The sequence below is a fragment of the Mytilus californianus genome, unplaced genomic scaffold (assembly GCF_021869535.1).
Source record: "Mytilus californianus isolate M0D057914Y unplaced genomic scaffold, xbMytCali1.0.p SCAF_8, whole genome shotgun sequence".
Classification (NCBI taxonomy): Eukaryota; Metazoa; Mollusca; class Bivalvia; order Mytilida; family Mytilidae; genus Mytilus; species Mytilus californianus.
In genome coordinates, this window is record NW_026262734.1 from 67003063 (window position 1) to 67026358 (window position 23296).

General features: G+C 32.3%; 1 protein-coding gene across 1 annotated transcript; it reads left to right on the plus strand.

Moving 5' to 3' along the window:
• The first annotated feature begins 1934 nt into the window (after nt 1-1934).
• On the plus strand, nt 1935-16204 carry LOC127712840 (microfibril-associated glycoprotein 4-like). The gene is made up of 8 exons (XM_052219448.1): nt 1935-1944; nt 3326-3406; nt 5726-5908; nt 7747-7877; nt 12737-12833; nt 13544-13623; nt 13787-13814; nt 15556-16204. Exons 1-8 carry the CDS (start codon nt 1935-1937, stop codon nt 15801-15803), a joined length of 858 nt encoding a protein of 285 aa, XP_052075408.1. The 3' UTR covers nt 15804-16204.
• Nucleotides 16205-23296: the final 7092 nt, after the last annotated feature.

The window sequence follows — 23296 nt, forward strand, 5'->3', positions numbered from 1 at the left end:
CTTTTCTCAGTCACGATGCTTTTTTTTTTCAATATTGATGAGATGTCGAATACAATTAATTAATCAATGCTAATGCAAATAATTTTATTAAGACCACATATGAAGAAATATGGAAGAATATATCGGACTTTTACCATATATATTAAATTTCTCCCTTTATAATGGACAAAATGATTAAAGGAAGTCATTTCAGTCGTTAAGGCACTTTCCGTAATATTATATACTAAAATATAGATATAATGGATTCTTTATACTAAGCTTATTACAATAAGCCAATTTGATATTTGTCTTCTTCATAAAGAATGCACAATATAGCTTTCTTACATTTTGACGAAAGGTACGAACGAACGCAAAGGGAGCATGTATTACGATAGCACTGAGAGTCTATGTTTTATCCGTTAAAACCGCATTCTCTTCCAAATCCAAAGTATCTTTAAAAATATAAGCATATCGCAAATAGAAAGTAAAGAAAAATATTTTAAAATACACTTACGTCCAATACGTTGATTATGTTACCCACGATTACACACATTTGCGCGGGAATTGTTCATGCGTGCTTTTTAAATGATTAAACCATAAACATTTTAAAATGAACCCCTTAAAGTATGATACTCTAAATCTAACGAAACAATTCATAATTATTTTTATATTTTAATGAATATGCCATCATCAAAATGTCAACGTGGACCATCAAGATTTGCCAGCAAGGATGAAGCAATGAATGAAAAAATAAAAAAAGACAAACAATCTGAGAGACGGAAAAAAATATATTTTTCTTTTACATAAATGTATTTGGCACATGTTTAGTTTAATCATCATAAATAAACATGAATTAATTAACGCGAGGCGACTAATGAAGTCGTGTGACTAAGATCGTCACACAGATCCAGGTATCCAGGTATATTTTCATCGTCTGTGTTTTGATTTATTTGATGTACGGAAATGAAGCAAGGATATTAATCCCAAGTTAAACTTGGAATAGTTGTGGTGGAATATTTCCGTTTCGAATCGCAACAAAATATAAACTTTTCATGTCATAATAAGTCTATAAATATGATAAAAACAAGTTCTTGTGCATCAAAATACGTCAATTGTTTGTAAAGCGTTTGTAACTGGATCAATACAGATTTTTTGCTGTATTGGACCAAGCGACCAGCTGTATTAATATCAACAGGGTGACGTCATTACATTTATCATTATTATCAAACAACAGCTTACATTGTTAGTACAAATATTTACGATCGGTCAATTACAGCATTTTGTTAACATGATAAATCAAGGAAATGAATTTGAATAAATATGACTTCTATGGGTTTGATAGCATCGTGCTTCTCTTTCAGAGTCATGGATATCACATGAATGTCCCTTTGGTATCGTTCGCCATTCTTTTTCTATCTGGACTTCCTAAAAATTAATTCTGTCAAGTGATATTATATTTGATTCAGTAACGTCCGAGGAAAATAAAGTCCCAGATTCCATTTTTTACCCTCTATATCCCACATTTCACCTGTTTACCTCCTATATACTACATCCCAAAATACATTTCATCCCCCTCAATGATGTTGCTGATGCCATATTTTTGGCTTTATAGAAAATACTTTGTTTTACTAAATTGGAATGTCCTTATCGGATTTTACAATAAATTTGAAAGTTATCATTTTCACATGTTTCCACTTAACACATTGGTTTTTTTAATGGGACACTATATTCATAATTTTATGCTTTGAGTCAGGAAGCATTAAAATGTGAAATTAATGTTTCAAGCAGTATCAAGAAGCATTGAACTATGAAATTAATGTTTCAAGAAGTATAAAAACTATGGAATTGAAACGTATGAACTGTGCTTTTTCACTATGAGTTTCTTGGTTTGTAAGTACGTAAGTTCATAAGTGATTGACGCATGCTCTGTTAACCATCAAAAGAATTGTTTTACAATGGCAACAGGTACATGCTGAAAAAACTGGTCTACTCAAATTTATAACAACCTTTCTGGGTGAAATGACATGACTTTTGATTGTAATATTTGTCACTAACGGTTAAGCATATATATGATCCATCCATTTATGAAACACACGAACTTGATCCCTGTTTTTATTTGATGAAAAAATGTCTTTATGGTTTAGTTATAATTTCTATAGGTGAAGAACGGAAATTTGAATTATCTACGGAATATAAATAGTCAATCATTATTGCCAGTCATTAGTATACTAGCGTTACAAATTCCATATACTGTTGACGAAAAAACTCTCAACCATTACAACTAATTCTTTCAAAGAAGAATGACGATATGGACTTTTCGTTAGCATTCTACCCCGTAATTTTGCTGGTTTTAACTTTCGTTGGAGCATTCTTAGAAGACGTTTGTGACCAAAACGATAACGAGTGTCAGCACCCATACGACATTACTTTGATGGGACACTTACAGCATAGAAAAAGTCAGCAAACTAACATCTTACGTAGAATACGACAAATCACTTTACTAAAATGTGTCAAAGAATGTTTCATAACATCACAATGTACTGCCATTAACTATAGAAAGAACTGGGATCTTTGTGACGTAGTTGGAGAAATAACTGATGGAGCATTGGTAGAGGACGATGGTTGCATTTTTAGTAAGATATCAACTTGGCCAAAGGTAAGCTTGTATATTGTGTCATACTTATCGTTGAATTCTTTTTTAAACATTTTGCCAAATTTTTTAATCGTACATGTTCTACTTTCAAAGTGTCCATCGTTATTGATTTAATCAATCAAATGTGCACCATAACTGCTTTGATATTTTCTATATGTTTAAAAGCAAAAAAATTGAACGGATTTTCGCCTATCTATTTATTTATTGATTCATTTATTCATTTAATAGAGGCATATTCAAAAAGAGTAAATGACGTACAACGATTTTTTTTCACGACGGTCATACGTACATAAAGTAGACTCGAATGACAATTCAAAGGTCAAAGTTTAATTAGTACCAAAGTCTTCCTACTTATCTCAATGTGTGGAATACTTGACAAATGGTAAATAAAAGAAAGAAGAATAAAAAACCAGATTGAAAAAAAAAAGATTAATTTCAAAACATGAGTTTGCTAGTCAAGAGTACTAGTACTAATACTGCTGATAGACAATTTGAAACCATTATAAATATAAGTGCGGTATATCTCAATGCGCCAGAAAAACTCTATACAATTATAGCTTTTACATTTGAGTTACCATGTTGCCATGACGTTCACAATTGAAATAATATCTAATCTTCACCTATGGGATTATATCAATTCAATTACATTGTGATTGTAATTGTATTATAATTGGATTTTTCAGTCTTTTGCAGGAGTTTGTACAGATCACAATTGTGCAGCAGGACAGAAATGTGTTACGGATGATAATGGCGGATATACGTGTATGACTGCATGTAAGTATAAATTTCAGTGCATTTTGAAATAAGGACCATTATGCAGCACCGCATTTACAAAATTTTAAAAACATCATCTGTTCTTCAAAATATGTTTATCACATATGAATCGGTTAATTTGATAGGACACTTAGAGCAGAAGCGTCAGTTATGATGTCAATATGATGTTGTGAATTTTAAGAGGTTAAGGCTGTAGTTTTTTCAGATTTGGGAAATTTTGTCAGATGTTCGGACTCCTTTGGGTTTTCCTACGATACAGGGTCAAATATTGTGCCCCTATCATTCAGATTACTTTCCATAGAAGACTACAATAGTTCATAAAAGGTCATTACTGAAATTTAAGAAGATTCTAGATTTTTTTTCTTACTATTTGAGACCCAAATAATGCATGTGATAAATATAAGGTAAAAGTCCGAGTCAGCCTTTTCGCGCCATTTTTTTTTTAAATCAAATATCTCGAAAAGGATTTCCATAGCCTACCAATATTTTCAGCTTATTTTGTTCTGATGTTTAGTATCAATTTTAACTTCCAGATTTTTAAAATTTCACATGACTACATCCTGAAGATATTTGACCTCATAATGTTTTGGCAAAATTAAGTATAAGGCACATTCTTATACTCCAATAAATATGTTTTCAACAGAAATCATCAATCGATTAAGCGAAAACAAATCCGGGTCACCAACCAAAACCTAGGGAAACACATCAACTATCAGAGGAAAACAATGGAAGAACAGAAACACTGAACTGCAACAAAAACAAACGCCAACATACATAGAAACTGAATATTAGATAACAACTGCCATATTCCTGACTTGGTTACAGGACATTTAAAGAAAAAAATGGTGGGTTGAACCTGGTTTTATGGCTAGCCAAAGCTCTCGCTTATATGGCAATGTTAAATATACCGCTAAATGACAACATTACGTGACAGGAATACAGTACAAATAAACGCAAGAACTCTCAGGACAGAGAAATACATAAATAAATAATATAATAGTACATTACAACATGTAAACTACAGAATAACAACGAACACCTCCCATGAATTTACGACAGTACACCAGGACCCCACAAAAGAATTATAAACTGTGCGTCACAGGTCATTCATAAAATACTTTTATTTGATAAGGATGCCTCATGTCTAATTAGAAGTTTATGACAAAAAAAATATTTAAGTCATTTTTGACGTTTTCAAAGTGTTTCATTATCTTATAAATAAATTCCATACACGACAACCATTAAACATACTGATATATTACAGACTTACTTATGTCTGCATAAGACCTAAAGGATGTTACGGATAGATTTATAATACATTTTGAATTATATATTCAAGGGACATAGTGGAATTATCATAACATTTTCATCAAGGGATGTAGATATAAAATCAACATCGCAACATGGAACTACTCATGTTATTGCTATGTTGTTCGCGTAATTAACAAAACTTGCTTCAAATTTACAAGTATCGGAAATAATTATACTAAAAAAATCAAGAGAAGAGAAACTGAATGAACATACACACACTCTATATCCCACTCTCTCTCTCTCACTCTTGCTTCGTATATACTTATTTACGTTCATCTGTAGACCTCTGTAGAACTCTAATAATAGCTTACATTTGAGGATGTGACCTTTTTATTTTAGAATATAACGAAACGATAGGTAGATAAAATTATACTTAGTTTCAGGACTGTCAAAATGTGAACTAACCAATCCGACCTCTGTGGCCACCCAGTTATATACAATGTAAAAGTTGGTTATATTTCTATAAATAATGTTTATAAAATACAAAATATTGATAAACATGCATAAATAAAAGATGACATTACCCAGTTATTTTCCTTGTTAATTCGTCAAAAAACTTTTAAAACTTTGAAGACTATCAAGCAATGTTTTGTTTTTTTTTCTGACAAAAAGGACATTTGAAAAATAATTTAAAAAAAACAGATAATCATTAAAACTGCCGGACAGGAGAAGTCTAGGTGGCCGTTTTTCTTTACCTGAAATTGACCCTTGGGTATCAGTATGTATTAAAAAAAAGAAGCGAAAATATCCATACAAAGATTTCTAAACAATGTAGGCAAATGATTTCTAAATAATGTAGGCAAATGATTTGTAAACAATGTAAGCAAATGATTTCTAAAACATCTAGGCAAACCTGTCATAAACAGAATAAATCAACTATGTCCATACATGGTTGATAAACCAGCAGTTAAAGACATGAAATGATTCCATGAAGCAAACTTCACTGCATTGAGTATTTTATTCTGTCAATTAGTTCTAGAAATATATACAATTTTCTACCTTTTACAGACTGTGATGATTTGTTGCCAGATATATATAAAGCTGTTAGCATAGAGACATTTGGCTTATATAAAAATCTTGGCACTGGAAATAAATTTAAATGTAATGAAGGGTTTGCTTTGGTAGGACGTCCATTTGCTGTATGTACGGACTACGGAGAATGGAAAATTTTGTTTTGTTGTATAGAACAAGGTAAGTTTGCGCTTATTTCTTATTTATTTAATTCTAATGTAATGCACAATCATAGCCATATGGGGCTAATGACATTCATGGAATAAACCATAATAACACATTAATACATCACAGAATACTATAGGACATGACCGACTATACGGTATGGGTATTTCTATTGTTGACGGCCGTACGGTTGCCTTTAATTGCTTACATCCAATTCATTTGAACCCTGGCGGATAGTTGTCTCATTGGCAATCATACCACATCTACTTATCTTTATGATGATATACATATTTACATGTGCAATTGTCGTGCTTATTATCCTCAGTGACCATGACTTTGTAATGAATCGAGCAGAATACTGCATAATTGACGGACATGAAAGAGAACAACCAAATTGATCAAATTTATCAATATCATCTATACTTGAGTAGACATTTACAATTTTTCTGTAAACATTAGAGTCTAAAATTGTCAATTGTCATTTTTGTGTTCATTTGAACAAGAAATGTTCTTTATTATCTGTTTTATTATAACAACAATGTTGACATAAGCGTTCTTCTCTTTCCACATTTCTCAACAATAGGCATATCACAAAGGGCACAGAGAAATTATACAAATAAATGAAAGATTAAACAAATGATTAATCAAATTCACACAGAAATAAGACAGAACAGTGTACTTAATATATAAAAGTGGCGTAGGAGTATACTGAAAAAGAGGGACTTCTGAAAGTGACAAGCAAAAAGAAACTCTTTAGTCTCACAGTTTAAAAGATAGTCCGTAAAAACCAACATGATTCATTACATTTCTTTACGGCCCTATGTTTCAAATAAAGGTTTTCAATATTTGAATTTAGATAAGGTATCACTCATTGAATTCCTTTCTGCACGGACGATTTCGGCGGTCAGTATATAAAGAAAATTTAAGGCGCGCTTGACCAACGCGTCGTTCGTTACAAAGGACACATAAGTTAGTTTGGTATACTATTTCCCATCCACCCAGCCTAAAAAAACTTCTTTTATATTACTTCCTCAGTTTCGTATCGACTTGTGTATTTTGAATTTTGATGCATTTATTTATGTATGATTGTAGGTATGTTAACTATGTTATATTAAATGCGATCTTGTAGCGAACGCACAACCCTATGCTGTGTTCTTTTTTTCTACAATACATAGGCGTGAAACAAAGGAGAAAATAATGAACATGTACCGAATTCTGTGCACACGACAGCAATACGTTCATTCAAAGTGTTGAGTTATTTTTCTTTCATATTCTTCTAAGTACAACAAAACGTATAAGACTTTTAGTTGTTTCATGTACTATTTAATGTAAAATTGCTCTACTAACTTTAGATTATATATAAACGTGATGAGGTAGCAAATGCACCATACATAGTTATTGTATATTATAGACTAGTCAGTAAACCGCCACGATATCATTGGCTAATTCCTATTATCTAAACCTCAAAATTTTATGAATTGTAATAGTACTCTAAGGTGCTTTACCTGAAAATCACAGAAAAAAAGAGGAGAGAAACATACCGAGGGGGGGGGGGGGGATAAAACAAATGTTGATAACAGCTCAAAACGTAAGTCGACGAACATACAAAGAGCAGTACTCAAAATACTACACCAAAACTAAGATCGCGCTACACGAACCAAAAAAAAACAGTTGTGAACTCCGGTAGCCAGTTTCTACGCCACTAGTGACATCTGTCATTAAATGTAGTGCTGAAAATGCATGAAATATTTGTCGCAGCACGTTAAGAAAACAACAATCAATCAATAGTATTTAGTTGTGATATTTTTAATGAATGATAATATATCTTAACCAATTTTTTTGCCTTTTAAAAGCTCTATATCCACCACATGGCTGTGCTGAAATACCAAGCCGCTGTGGGTCCGGGGTTTACAGAATTCATCCAACGACATCTGCAAAGTTCGATGTCTATTGTGAAATGGACACAGATAATGGTGGTTGGACAGTAAGTTAACGATTCACTTGATTTGGCTCAGGGGCAGTTCCAAGAATGCAACACGTGAGAAATTGATCACCGAACATATCTTTCTATCCGTCTAATAGAATATTTCTTACAATTTGACGAAATGTACGTACGCTTGACGAATCATACGTAAGACTCGATTTAGGGATCCTTTATTTTGACATATTTATATAATCTTAATCGAGGCGTCAATGAATTTCGATGGCGTTTCGCCCCAATGTTTGCCTATCAAGGACCATTACACTGCTATACAACGAGACGTGTTCAACTTGAATTTTCATGCGATATAGGAATTTCGGGACGTAGGAGAGGTAAAAATATAATACCACTAGGGGGAAGGAGATAACTCTACAAAATATTTAAACACATGCTCGTCAGAAGGAGAAAAAAATACCCTTGAAAATAAAAGTTTGTGCTCCCCTCACCCCCCCTCCCCTAAAAAAATTACAACTTTGCATTATTCAACCTAAGAAAATACCAAGGCAAATGAATTGGCTTGCCTCCTCAAACAAAAAAATAAGATAATATAAAAAAAAAAAATATTTCCTTAATTCAAAAAATTGCAACCCCAAAAAATAGTAAAATTGAAAAAAAAATACCTCCAAAATATATTGTGCCGAGGCTCGTTAAATAACTTGCAGAGATTCCCCGCCTCCCCTTGGGTGATACCCAAGTTAGGCTCACCTAAGGAATCGTTTTTTTCAGCGCATAATTGCGTTTTCGTCCTTAACAGTCGTGAAATATTTGCCACTGGACATTAAGAGACCAATATTCATCAATCTTCCAAGCATGTATACTATTTAATCCTTAATGTTAAATACAGAATATATATTGTGCAAGATTGTACATTTATTTTCTTGATATACATCATGTACATTTAGGTGTTAAAATGTGTATGTAAATGAACAAAACAATATCTATAATTAGTGTCCCTACTCAACAGACATATTCCTAACCTCCTATTCCAGATCTTCGCCTTGGTCTATTATATGTACTTCTAGGTCACAGAGAGAGAGAGACGGTTTAATTTTCCGTTTTTCTTTGAGTGTGACTTGTTTTTTGTTTTTTCTTATTTTTTTTACCATTTAATGCTTGTTATATAGTGTAAACTATGTAAAGTTCATATTAAACTTTATTTGTCTATTTGTTGGTTGGCTGTTGTCTCGTGGACATGTATCCTATATCTAACTACTAGTAGTTAAATGAAAGTTGTTTGTGAGGGTGTGTGTGTATGTGTTAATTACCCCCTTGCTGGAATTGACATTGGATTTCGCATGTTCGCTCGTGTTAACATCTTCTGTAAGTGATAATGCACCACTGATTGGTCCACAAATATTAGATGATTAAAACAAATTAACGACGTTTAAAGAATGGTCCCAAATCAGTTGCGTATCTAGCATTAACTGATCTTAGCTGAAAATATAACTAGTTGCAAACAGACCATGAAAATCATCTGTGGTGCTAAGGCAATGACCATTTATCTTTCAAGGAAGGGGGGACTATAGTTTTTGTTCCGTTTAACATTTGTTTCCTACGATCGCAAGTGTCACATTGCTTTTTTCACATAGAAAAAAATTCATCACAAAATCTTTTTTTCCCAGATGTATTTCACATTACTTTTTCGAAACATTGTAGAATCCTTGTCTTGCAGATCTCGATGATCCACGTTGACAATTTGATGATAGCATACTCATAAAAATAAAAATAATTGTGAATCTTGTCATTAAATTTAGAGTATCGTACTTCAATGATTTCTTTAAATTTTAATGGTGAAATGCATGCTTAAACGATTCCCGCGCAAATGTGTAATCCAGGTTAACATAAGTAACGTATCGGACGTAAGTGTATTTGAATTTAGTTTTCTTTATTTCCAGATATTAAAAGCGTGTTTTATTTGCGATATACTTAAATTTTTAAAGATACGTAACTCGTTTGATTCAGAAAAGAATGCTGTTTTACCGGATAAAACATAGACTCTCGGTATTATCATAGAAATGTAATACATGCTCCCTTAACATTCGTTCGTACCTTTCGTCAAAATGTAAGAAAGCTCTATTTCGGATTAGATAAATTTGTCTTTAACATGTTTAACTGTAGTTTTTTAATCACGGAATTTCTTATTTTCATTTGACATATATAATTTACAGATTAATATTGTTCCCATTGATATAGTGCCAATGTCAAATCGCTCTCTGTAAACAAACATCTGAATAATAATAATAATAATAATAATAATAATAATAATAATAAAAATAATAATGGTAATGATAATAATAATCCTATAAGTCGTGGAAATGAAGAAGTGAATTGCAGGGTAAAAAGGCTATATTACATTATAATGGAATAGGCGTAAATTCAAATTTAGAATAAAAAATTATAACGACATATGAACAAACTTGCTTTTTTTAATTCATAAAACTCAGAAGCATAGAATTCAATACATATCTCATTTTATTTTTTATCCTTTAATTGATAAATTTCAATTGGTTAAAAGAAAAAAAAATAGCCATATGCTTGATGATATCAAAACACCATTTATCGGTAGTTGGTACAATTTCTTTTTGATCTGTGTGATCATATTGCCACTGACTGGCCATGATACCGAAATTATCGGGAAGTTGTGCGGGGTTAGTGTCCCTTATACGTCGATGCATTGCCCAAGAATCTTCTAACGTTCTATTAAAAAAATCGCGCATGCTTTATTCCCATTATAAAGGAAAGGCGAAGGATATATCTTTATTTTTCAATGAAATATTTGTCATTGATTAAAAAATCTCATTTTTTCCTTTATCAAGTAGAATATCAAATGATGTTGTTTCTGCTTATATAATTATCGTCTATCCTTATGCTCAATCTGAAAAGTCAAAAGTATTACAATTCACTATAAACGCTAACATACAGTCATTACGTGAGAAATGCTGAAACAAGTAAAAGGAAATAAACGTGTTTGTGTATTTTTATTGGACGACAAATTAATAAATCCAGCTCGCGATGAAAAAATAATATATAAATAAATCTTTAAAGGCGAAACAATAAATAATTATCCAAATTTTGGGTTAAAAATAAATATCCTCGTTTTAATAATGTGTCAAATGTGCATGAAATAAGATTGACTGGGCTACAGTATCACCGGTTTACTACAGTCTTGATTAAAGTAACCGCGAACACTCTTTATGGTGTTTACATATCTCAGTTGATACGTTATGCTCGTGCATGTTCACACTGTACGGACTTCATATACATGAGTGTGCTCAAACAAAGTTATGAGGAGGAAAGATTAAAAATGACACTCCGTAAATGTTATGGACACCATCACGAATTGGTTGATCTAAACGATTTGTCTGTGTTTAAACTAACTTACGACAATTTTACCTAGTCTTAGATTGTGGTTTACCATCTACGTCTTCTGGTCTTCTAAGTACCGAACGTGACCTATTCCCGAATATGACTGTTTTGCTGAGTGTAAATTCGCATTGCTATTAGACGTGTCTCGGTATTTGTACATCCAACATTCATGTATTTAGTTATGATGTTTCATTTGTAATTCTGGTTGGATGTTGTTTTATGTCTTATCGTTTGTGGTTTTAATTCTATTTTTATTTTCTATATGTATGTAAAAGTAAAGATATTAATCACCTAGTTCATCATTTATATGATTTTTAGTTTAAAGCAACTATATGCACAGGATTTATTTGTTTTTACAAAGTTAGATTTAGAAGAAAAACCAACATGGTTAGAAAATACATCAAATAACACCATTACAAACCTAATCCCAATTTTATATTCTATTTTTAGAAATTTACCTGTGACGTCGCTTTTTGTGACGTTGATACATTCGTGTGACGCACAGTTCATTATTCTATTGTGCTGTATTTGTGTTCTGTCGTAAATTAAGTTTAGGTGGTCGTTGTTATTCTGTGGTTTACATGTTGACATGTACTATTATATTATTTATTTGTGTATTTCTCTGTCCTGAATGTTCTTGCATTTATTTATACTGTATTCCTGTCACGTGATATGTCATTTCAGCGGTATTTTTAACATTGCCATATAAGCGAGAGGTTTGGTTAGCCATAAAAACAGTTTCAACCCACTATTTTTCTTAAAATGTCCTGAACCAAGTCATGAATATGGCAGTTGTTATCACATAGTCCGTTTCTATGTATGTTGGCGTTTGTTTTTGTAGCAGTTCAGTGTTTCTGTAGTTCCGTTTTGTTTCATCTTATAGTTGATGTGTTTCCCTCAGTTTTGGTCTGTGACCCGGATTTGTTTCAGTTAAATCGATTTATGACTATTGAACAGCGGTATACTACTATTGCCTTTATCTAATACGGTATAGTATTGTTTATATTTCTTCCCAACCGATGAAAATCAATAGTCATGTTGGACGAAACCCTTTTAGGCTATACATTTTGTAACTCTTAGACTCCCTCTTTTCCCCGATTCTTATTATCTCAAATTAAGCAAATATAAATATAAAATGACACGCCATATAAGTCATATTCTTTCCATGCTGTTGGTCTGCTCACAACATCACCAATTTTTTTGTTAGTACATAATGTGAAGTTACCAATGCTTTCCTATCATATAATGTGAACTCACCAATGCTCTCCTAGTATATAATGTGATAGTCTTTAACATGAAATATTTTTCACATTGAACTTAATTGTGACACGATAAAAAAAAATTTATTTGCTACTCGTGTGTCTAGGTAAAGCAGGAAAGCTTTCAAATGATCGTTGACTGTCATCATTCAACTACTGTATACAGAACATATGAGTTTCCATTCATGTATATTGTTTTACAAGTTTTAATTACACTCACCATAAACCATTTCCCAGGTGATCCAAAGGAGATTAGACGGTAGTACAGACTTTTACAGAGGATGGACCGCTTATGAGGACGGATTTGGGAATCTTACACATGAGTTTTGGCTAGGTATATGTTTTATATATATTTCAAATAACCTCCAATATGATGATACCATACCTTTGAATTGAAATGTAAATAAAAAGACCAAGAAAGATAGATAATATAATAATAATGGACGATAGAACTTGCTGTTATTTACCAATGATTGCGCCGGCTTCTTTGTTATTTTTTATATTTTTGATGTGTTTAGATATTACACAAACTTATTTGTTTGATCTTTACACGAAACATTTGCAGTTTTCTCTTTGTTCATATTCATGAATATGAAGAATGATAGTGTGTCCAAACTATTCAACATATGTGTAAACAAACATAAATTTCTAATTTTCAGTTAGTTTTTGACATATGAGTTTGAGTGTCCCTTTGGTGTCTTTCGTCTTTCATTTGATATATATACACATTGATACATGGCCTTTTCCATATCGCCATGGTATTATCCCGAGACCCCCATATCAGCCCGAGACGTAAGTCCGACAGAACAACAAAGACACTGGAAAATAAAATAGCACAGATACAACACAGAGAAATAAAGCATAACAAGTAACCCCTTTATACAAAATTAGCGGTGAACTCAGATATTCTGCTATGATAAAGTGTTCCTGTTCCACTAATAGCAAGTTCGTGGATAGGGCGCATTCGAGGATAACACAATGGAGAAATAGAGGAAGGGAATATGGCTAAGAAGCATATTTATAAGGTGATATGTAATGTTACAGGAAATGCAAAAATTCACAAAATAGTTTCAAGTGGTGATTATCAACTACGAGTAGATTTGGAAGATTTTGAAGGAAATGCGGTATGGGCTAAATACACTAAATTCTACATTGGAGACGTAACAATAAACTATGAATTGGACATAAGCGGCTACGAAGCGAGCAGTACTGCTGGTGAGTCTTGCCTGTTGTTGTGGGATTGTTTTTTATACAACTCAGTTTTAATATGTACACTTATGTATGTAGTTCTTGCTGTTAAGAAACTCAGATGATGGTATCATATGCTTTGTAAACTTATTAACTAACTTGAAAATTATTGGAGAAGGACGGAATTCTTGTCTATTTCATTTCTTGATTTAAAAAGTTTAATGTTTGAATGATTTTAGAAGTTGTATACTATCGATAAAAAAAAGTCCAACAACATCAGATATTTTACGACGTGCTTGTTGAATAAGGAATGATGTACAATGTTTTCAGAATCGAAATCCAATCAAGTCTCAAAGATCGGGAAAATATGGGAGCACACACACATTTATGAACAGATTTTAAATTTATCGTGGTTGTTAGTCTATTGTCAAGTATTACTAGAACAAAAAGTAAAAAAGTATATATCACTTCTTTATGGGTGGTCGGAAAAGAAAACCATATTTTGTTTGACAACATTCACGCATTATTCATTTATATAAATAACGTTTTCAGCTAATAACGAGCAAATTTGGGGGTTTTGTAACCTTAGTTTGGCTCATTATCAAAAAGCCTAGAGCTGTGTAGTTTTCACCATTGTCTTTATGTGCTTATTGGTTTGTCATTTATTGTACGTGAGCATTGCTTTTTTATCTTTAATTACGCAAATTCTTCAAAACTATCGCACACCTTAGATGAACCTTGAGGTAAATTAATGATAGTACTATTGATGCATATAACATTTTCCAATAAAAACTCTTTAAAAATTCAAAAATGTATGAATGTATAATTACTGTAATAGCATATGTATCTAGACTTTATCTAAGACAAGATGAAATAGTACGCAATCATCTATTGATGCATATAAATATGTATATTGAATTCTAATGAAAAAATGAGGAAAAAAATATTTTTCTTAAGAGATAATTTGCAATGTTTCCTTAAACTAAATCAAATATTACAAAATTGTTAATCGTCATATTTTCATCCTTATATTATTTTCTTATGAAGTTATTCTAATTGCAAAGTAACTAGGTATTCATATATATTATTAGTCTTCCATTTAAGGAGTCTTTGCTGACGTGTCAGTTTTCGTTGAAAGATTCTACTTAATATATTCGTCTTCTTTCTTACGCAATGAAACAGACAGTAACGAAATAGCAATTTGATGTAAATCATGATATATGTTTGGCAGTTGTATCATAAACAATTAGAATAATTAAACCTTGCGATGTTTTTCCTTATTCACCTGATGATACGGAGTCATTTTTTTCATTCTGAAGGCAAGCTCCATCGATATTTTCTAGGAAAACTCATTGTATGAAAGCTCATATCTATACTTAATAGATATTAAATAATGTAATAACGAAAACTTTCATGAAACAAATTGTTTGGTGTTTACTTACACGGTGACCTATAGTTATTTACATCTACATCACTTGATCTCTGGCGGAGAGTTGTCTCATTGGCAATCATACCACATCTTCTTATTTCTATATATGCATTTTATCCACAAATAACTATATGGCTATTCAGATATATCAAGAATTGTATGATTAATGTTAGGTTATTGACCTAATAACTTTTAAATAGTTATAGATGCTAGGGAAAATGGACACAATTAATTTTAAAAACATTGACGTAAATTAGCGTTTCCGTCATAGTTGATTGGTACATGACATCTATACTAAACGAAATTTCCTAGAAATCCGTTCTGAGAAAGTGACATGAAATTTCTTGGTCAAATTGCTACAGAAAATAATTAATAACTACCTTTTTATAATTATTTTATTTATATATTTTTCATTTATTTTTTATTTAATTTTATTTAGGAGACAGTCTGTCATACCATACAGGAAATATGTTTTCTACACACGACAGAGATAATGACAAATATCCTACCAGTTGTGCAGTTAATTTTAAAGGAGCATGGTGGTACCAGAACTGTCACCTTTCAAATCTAAACGGGGCGTACTTATCAGGGGGAATGGGCTCTTATGCTGATGGAGTCATATGGAAAAAGTGGAAAGGATATTACTATTCTCTAAAATCAACAAAACTAATGATAAAGAAATTGTAAACGACCAGCGTGATAACACATACTTTCTATAGCAACATTGACTTTAGTTTTAATGTCCTCACTTGAAATATTTGAAAACAAAATTAGTAGATTCGAATTTCGTCTACAGAAGACTCATTAGTGACGCTCGAATCAAAAAAGTTAGATAGGCATAAATAAAGTACGAAGTTGAAGAGCACTGTTAAAGAGGCAACGGAATTCCTCCATCAAAAGAAAATCAACAACAGGCAAAGAAGGGCGTCCTAGTTTGGTATAAATATGGATGTCAGACATTATAATATAATATCAATGAAAAAAGGGGCCAATGACCACCTTTCGTTTTTGAGTTAGTGAGAGCAAGTTGAAGTGGATTCTTTTTATGTTTGAATTTCTCTAATGTTTACAGAGAATGTGTCGTTTAAAAACCCACATATATATTGTAAAAGGTATAGTTTAGTTCAGGCATAATAGTTAAGAAATAAATTATGTTTAATGCACGTTTTTGTGTGTGTATGTTTTCACCTACTAACGGTGTAGTAAATAATGTCCTATTCGAAAACAGAACTACAACTGTCCAAATTCAACATAGCCTGATGGAATTGATATTAAATTAGTTTTATGCAAAAACATGACTACAGCTAATATTTTATAAAGTCAACAAAGTTAACCTTAGTTTACGCACAAGTACATTATTCGCAAATCGGAAATTTAGAGACAAAATTTATAAAGCACTAGCTGCAGGACAGTGAGTGCATTTGGACATTGATAGTTCATCAATAGCAGAACCGCAGCAGTAGTAGTGAACAAACTAAACTGCACATTTTTAATATTATATGTTTGGTATAAAGATACATAATCAAATGTCAGCTGTTACATCTTAAACTCAAATAAGCGTGAACAGTTACTATATGTGAGCAACTGGTCAATTAATTCACAATTTAAGCCTAAATTTGAAACAAATGTTTATATTAAAACTAATATTGCTTAACTACAGATTACTTTAATTACATTAACCTCAGTTCAAATCAGAAACTGTATTTAAACACATGTTGTTTCAAATGAATAATCTCCGAGAAACATGGTATTACACATATGAATTCGGTTAAAGGAGTTCTATAAGAGCAGAATCCTGGCTTTCCTTTGCATATAATATACAAAGTTATATTGTATCCATTCTAGTGTTGATGAAAGTACAAATAAATAAGCAGCATACTACAAATTCAAAGATCTTTATTAACATTTTTACAATTAAAATGTATGCTAGAAATCATCAATAGAACAAAAAGCAAATATACATCGTTACAGTAAGGCGTGTACATGAACATTTACATCAAGCTGCTTCTACTCCTCAGTTATAATGACTGCTTCAAAAAAGGAGCCGATGAGTTTAAAAATGAAAATAACCCTTTTAAAATGTCGTGTGTCAGAAGCGCTTTTATTATTTACCTTCAGATGCACTCAAATCAAAACGATTGTGATGACAGAATGTAAAATTCGTAGAAACGTTAGAAACTATATGATCAAACAGGGACATAAAAAGAATAGACAAACTCATCGTGCCTGGGCGAATGGAACCTTAGTGTCTAAATAATGTCTTTATTTATCAACGGGGAATTTTAAAAAACGGTATGGTTAAATCATATCAGCACCGAAACACTGACTACTGAGGTGCTGGTATCATCGGAGACCAGCTGTGGTATTGACCTATGGATAGCAAATAAAAATACTACGTAGAAATGTCGTTCGTCCGAAGCGCTTGCTTGTATTTACACTCCTCAGGAACGCTCAAACCAAAACATTTGGAATCCTGGGATGTAGCAACACGTAGGAACGTTCGCTGAGGGAGTTTGAAATGTGTTTACTTTCAATCAGTTGAATTGAGGCCGGAAGCTGTCAGTAACTGCTAGTAGTCCGTTGTTAATTTATGTATCATTGTCATTTTGCTTAGTTTCTTTTGTTACCTATTCTGACATCGGACTCGGACTTCTTTTAAACTGAGTTTTACTGTGCGTATTGCTATGTGTTTCTTTATTCTACATTGGCTAGAGGTATAGGGGGAGGGTTGAGATCTCACAAAACATGTTTAACCCCGCTGCATTTTTGCGCCTGTCCCAAATCAGGAGCCTCTGGCCTTTGTTAGTCTTGTATATTTTTTAATTTTAAAATTGAGAATGGAAATGGGGAATGTGTCAAAGAGACAAAAACCCGACCATAGAACAGACAACAGCAGAAGGTCACCAACAGGTCTTCAATGCAGCGAGAAATTCCCGCACCCGGAGGCGTCCTTCAGCTGGCCCCTAAACAAATATATATAAAATAGTTCAGTGATAATGATCGCCATACTAAACTCCAAATTGTACACAAGAAACTAAAATTAAAAGTAATACAAGACTAACAAAGGCTAGAGGCTCCTGACTTGGGACAGGCGCAAAAATGCGGCGGGGTTAAACATGTTTATGAGATCTCAACCCTCCCCCTATACCTCTAGTCAATGTAGAAAAGTAAACGCATAACAATACGCACATTAAAATTCAGTTCAAGAGAAGTCCGAGTCTGATGTCAGAAGATGTAACCAAAGAAAATAAACAAAATGACAATAATACATAAATAACAACAGACTACTAGCAGTTAACTGACATGCCAGCTCCAGACTTCAATTAAACTAATTGAAAGATTATGTCTTCATCATATGAATATCAGGCACAATCCTTCCCGTTAGGGGATTAGTATCATACCATCATAACATATATGAGAAGAACATAACCCATGTCATGCCAACAACTGGTTTTCAAATAAATGTGTTTAGTGCCGATGCAAAGACCCTATAAGTGAATCAATATTAACGCCAAAATATGCAATCTTTAATGACCTGACAACAGTATCGTAACTATATCCCTTCTTAATAAGTCTATTTAAAGGTTTTGTTAGCTTCAGAGGTGAATACTGACATTTTTGTGCTTTATAAAGAATATTTCCATAAAAAATTGGATGTGAAATACCTGAACGTATAAGAAGTCTGCATGTTGAGCTATATTTACGAATGATGTCCTAAAATTTAGTAAATGTTTTGACTAGTTTGTGATATCGAAAACCCTGGTGTAATAATTTTTCAGTAATACATAAATTTCTCTCGTTAAAATCTAAAACATTGTTACATACACGAGCGAATCGTACAAGTTGAGATATATAAACACCGTAAGATGGTGACAAGGGAACGTCACCATCTAAAAATGGATAATTAACGATAGGAAATGAAAAATCATCTCTTTTATCATATATTTTAGTATTAAGTTTTCCATTAATGATATAGATATCAAGATCGAGGAAAGGGCAGTGGTCATTGTTAGTATTAGCTTTATTTAAAGTAAGTTCAACAGGATAAATTTCTTTAGTATACATACTGAAGTCGTCATTATTGAGAGCCAAAATATCATCCAAATATCTAAAAGTATTATTAAATTTGTGTATCAGATGTTGTTTCGATGGGTCTTTGCTGATTTTTGTCATAAATTGTAACTCATAGCAATACAAAAAAAAGGGTCCGCAATAAGTGGTGCACAGTTAGTCCCCATTGGAATTCCGATAACCTGACGATATACGGAATCTCCAAAGCGAACAAAAATGTTATCTAGTAAAAATTCAGGGGCATATATAGTATCAAAGCATGTCCAATTGACATAGTTTTTTTTGTTTATTGCTACTAAAAAATGACCTAAAAGAGTTTGAACATATATATTCACATTCTGACTTTTTAAATGCCCATTTAATTAGGTGTGTGAATTTTTTCTTAATGAGAATGTGAGGCAAAGTGGTATATAGGGTAGAAAAATCAAAACTTTGAACAGATTCAAAATCACCAATATATGCATGTAATTTATCAAGTACTTCCAACGAGTTCTTGACACTCCAAAAGTAATTAATTCCACTATTTTCGAAGGCCTTATTTGAACAATTTATTATCAGGTTTTTGATTGTACCAAGTGTACTGGTAAGAAGAATAGACAATTTAGTAGTGGAACAATGGCTCGAAGACGAAATGAATCTATATTTGTAAGGTGTTTTGTGTAGCTTCGGAAGCCAATACATAGTTGGGACTTTCATTGTATTTGGTTCTGCTTGTAAAGCGGTAGCTAAAAGTTTATGTTTGTTACAGATGTTGTTTTCTGAAAATGGAGTCAGTTGGAATGTTGGTGAATTGGTGATTTCTTTTTTCAGAACCTCAATGTAAAATTTACGTCAAACAATAATAATATTATTAGCAGCTTTATCGGCCGGGACAAAAACAAATTCCTTGGCTAGTTCTTTTAGTTTATGTTTGATACGAGAAATAGGTTTATTGTGGTTATTGTTAAGAGTAAAATGTTCTTTAAAATGTTGAATACGTATATCAACTATGTTCATTACTGAATTAAAAAAAGAGTCCAAAGATTTTTTGACAGCTTTTTCCCGTTTTATCCATTTCAAACAGTAAGTATGGAGTGAGTCGTGGATGATATTACGACACTCATTCCAGTTTTGGAGTTTAGTGTGACGTCCATTTTACTGAACTAGTACACAATTTTATTTAGGGGCCAGCTGAGGACCACCTCCGGGTGCGGGATTTTCTCGCTGCGTTGAAGACCCATTGGTGGCCGTCGGCTGTTGTCTGCTCTTTGGTCGGGTTGTTGTCTCTTTGACATATTCCCCATTTCCATTCTCAATTTTATTTGATACAGGGTTTAATAATTTATCAATGTTTGGTCTTTAGGAAGTTACTCCCATTCATGTTGACGACAAGACTTATTCAATAAATATTTACATAGAGTTTTATCTATATTGCAGTTTAATAGGAAATGTTCGACATGCATGTGTAAGTCTGTATTCTCAATGAACTTTAAGAAATACCGACCCTTTTCTACATCTAGGTTGTAATCACTAATAATAATATATACTTTATTCTTACAATTTCAAAATAAATAGTCTAACAAGAGTTGTAATTATATACCTCTTATCTCTGATGAATCCCCTTGATTTAAAGGCATACGATACAGTTTCGATCCCACGATGAATTTTTGACGAAAATTTGCTTACAAGCTATTTTTCACATAAGCAATTCAAATATGTAATAAAAAATATACCTTCATGTGCTGCTTTAAGAGATAATTGGGGTCGAAATTTTAGACATTTACTCAAAATTTCGGTTGTTTGGACATTTTTATCCTTTGGATAGACATACCTAACGTTTTTGTTTCAAAAGATAAACACAAGGTCCGAGTACACAGTTATCGTCCTTTGATTTTCGTTGTCCACAAATATAGTCCCTAGTGTGGACAGTGTGTTACTTGCCATTTTTTTTTATACCCCTTCCAAATTTATTTCTCCATGTTTTATGCCTCAAATAGCAAGTAGGGGGATGAAATTACACTGTAAAAATATTTGGGTCATGAATTTTAAAGTTAAGTAGTGATTTGGTCCAGCTGAAAAAGGTTAAAAATAAGCACTTCGGAAGCTGTCAAAAGATTTCAAGACCCCCTTAACATAAAATTGTCCATATTTTGAGTTAGAGCCGATGAAGTTTTCTATAATTTTGATATAATTTGTCCCAAAAGTAGTACAACACACTGTAAAAAAATTATTGAGAAAGCGCAAGTGGGATTTTTTTAATTTTCATTTATTGTCTAAAAGAAATGCACTACGAAATAACTGTGTACTCGGACCACAAGCGGATTTTTGTAAAAACATTTGGAAAATCTTTTTTACATAAGTATGCTCTATATTTGTATAACAATTGTTAATTAATAATTAATTTGTATCACAATTTCAGGATTTTAGAAAAAAACGGCATTTTTTGCTGTACATTTATCTAATTTAAAAAAAATTTCATCGTTGACTTTTTCACAAAAATTGGAACAAATAATCTTCATACGTAATCAAACCTAATGTCATTTTAAAAATTAGGGGTCCATGAACTCGTTTTCAAGTTAAATCAGTTTGAATGATAAAAATCAGTCGAAAACTGCATATTTTCCCGATATATCACAGTTTGACTTCGCGAAAAATAACATTTTACGTTAGCAACGTCATTATCTCCCCCGTAACTGTATCGTATGCCCTTAAACTCAAAAGTTCCAAACTGAAGTACTTTCTTGATGGTCAAATTCATCGCTTATAGCAATGATCTTTAAAAGTTTAAATCTTGTATTTGGCAATTGTATTATGTAGTATGTAATACATATTTTATTCTATTGTTATTTGGGTCATTATTATCCCTACCCAAAATAAAGTTTCTAACTTCTTTAAGTAAAGTTATGCGTTTACTTTTCTACATTGGCTAGAGGTATAGGGGGAGGGTTGAGATCTCATAAACATGTTTAACCCCGCCGCATTTTTGCGCCTGTCCCAAGTCAGGAGCCTCTAGCCTTTGTCAGTCTTGTATTATTTTTAATTTTAGTTTCTTGTGTACAATTTGGAGTTTAGTATGGCGTTCATTATCACTGAACTAGTATATATATTTGTTTAGGGGCCAGCTGAAGGACGCCTCCGGGTGCGGGAATTTCTCGCTGCATTGAAGACCTGTTGGTGACCTTCTGCTGTTGTCTGTTCTATGGTCGGGTTGTTGTCTCTTTGACACATTCCCCATTTCCATTCTCAATTTTATTAATATCTTAAATGTTTTATAGACCTACTGTCGACATCTCCATTCAGGTTTTTTTTGCTGTTCTGAAAAAAAATCATCAAAGATACCAGGCTTATAATTTTGTACGTTATACGCGCTTTTCGTCTACAAAAGACTTATCAGTGGCGCGCGAATAAAAAAAGGTTAAAGGCCAAATAAGGTACGAGGTTGAAGAGCATTTTAACATTCTGTAATTATATTTGATACAAAGTATTCTTGAACATGTATGAGAATCTATCTTGAACAATGCGATATTTTAGCATAATAAAAAATTGACAAAGTTTACTTGGTTGTTATATTGAAGTCATAGAAATGGATGCTATGGTATACGTTAGCTATAACAATCGTTATTTTCAACAAGCGTTTTCATGTTTCCATGTAACTCATTGAATTTTTATAATGCGCATTATGAATTATTAAAGCTTTAAATCGGAAGCACTTAATGTATTTACATGAACATTTCTCTGAACATGTAACTTATATTGCCTCATGGAGATTAGACTTCCAATCGTCCATACAGTCGTTTAAAGACTATTTTGTTGTATGTTATAAATGATATGATAATGAAATATCAATGATATTGATGTTAATTACACATTTTCATTAACTGAAATAAATTAGCAGTAGTTTTCAAATGGCTACTACCGTTCTAAAAAAACTTTTAACAATATTTTTTAATGAAAACTAGATGACGATATGGAAATTTCTTTAGAAATATTCTCAGTAGTTTTGTTGATTTTAACCTCTGCTGTACATTGCGGGGCATTTTTAGAAGATGTTTGCGACAAGGACGATGTTGAATGCCATCATCCAAACGACGGCACTGTCAGCGGACATTTACAGCATGGCAAAAGTAGCC

Excerpts from the sequence above, each read along its gene's own strand:
- LOC127712840 (XM_052219448.1), top strand. Across the intron at positions 5,909-7,746 it reads GTTTTGTTGTATAGAACAAG|CTCTATATCCACCACATGGC; the intron begins GTAAGTTTGCGC and ends GCCTTTTAAAAG. Across the intron at positions 12,834-13,543 it reads TACACATGAGTTTTGGCTAG|GAAATGCAAAAATTCACAAA; the intron begins GTATATGTTTTA and ends GTAATGTTACAG.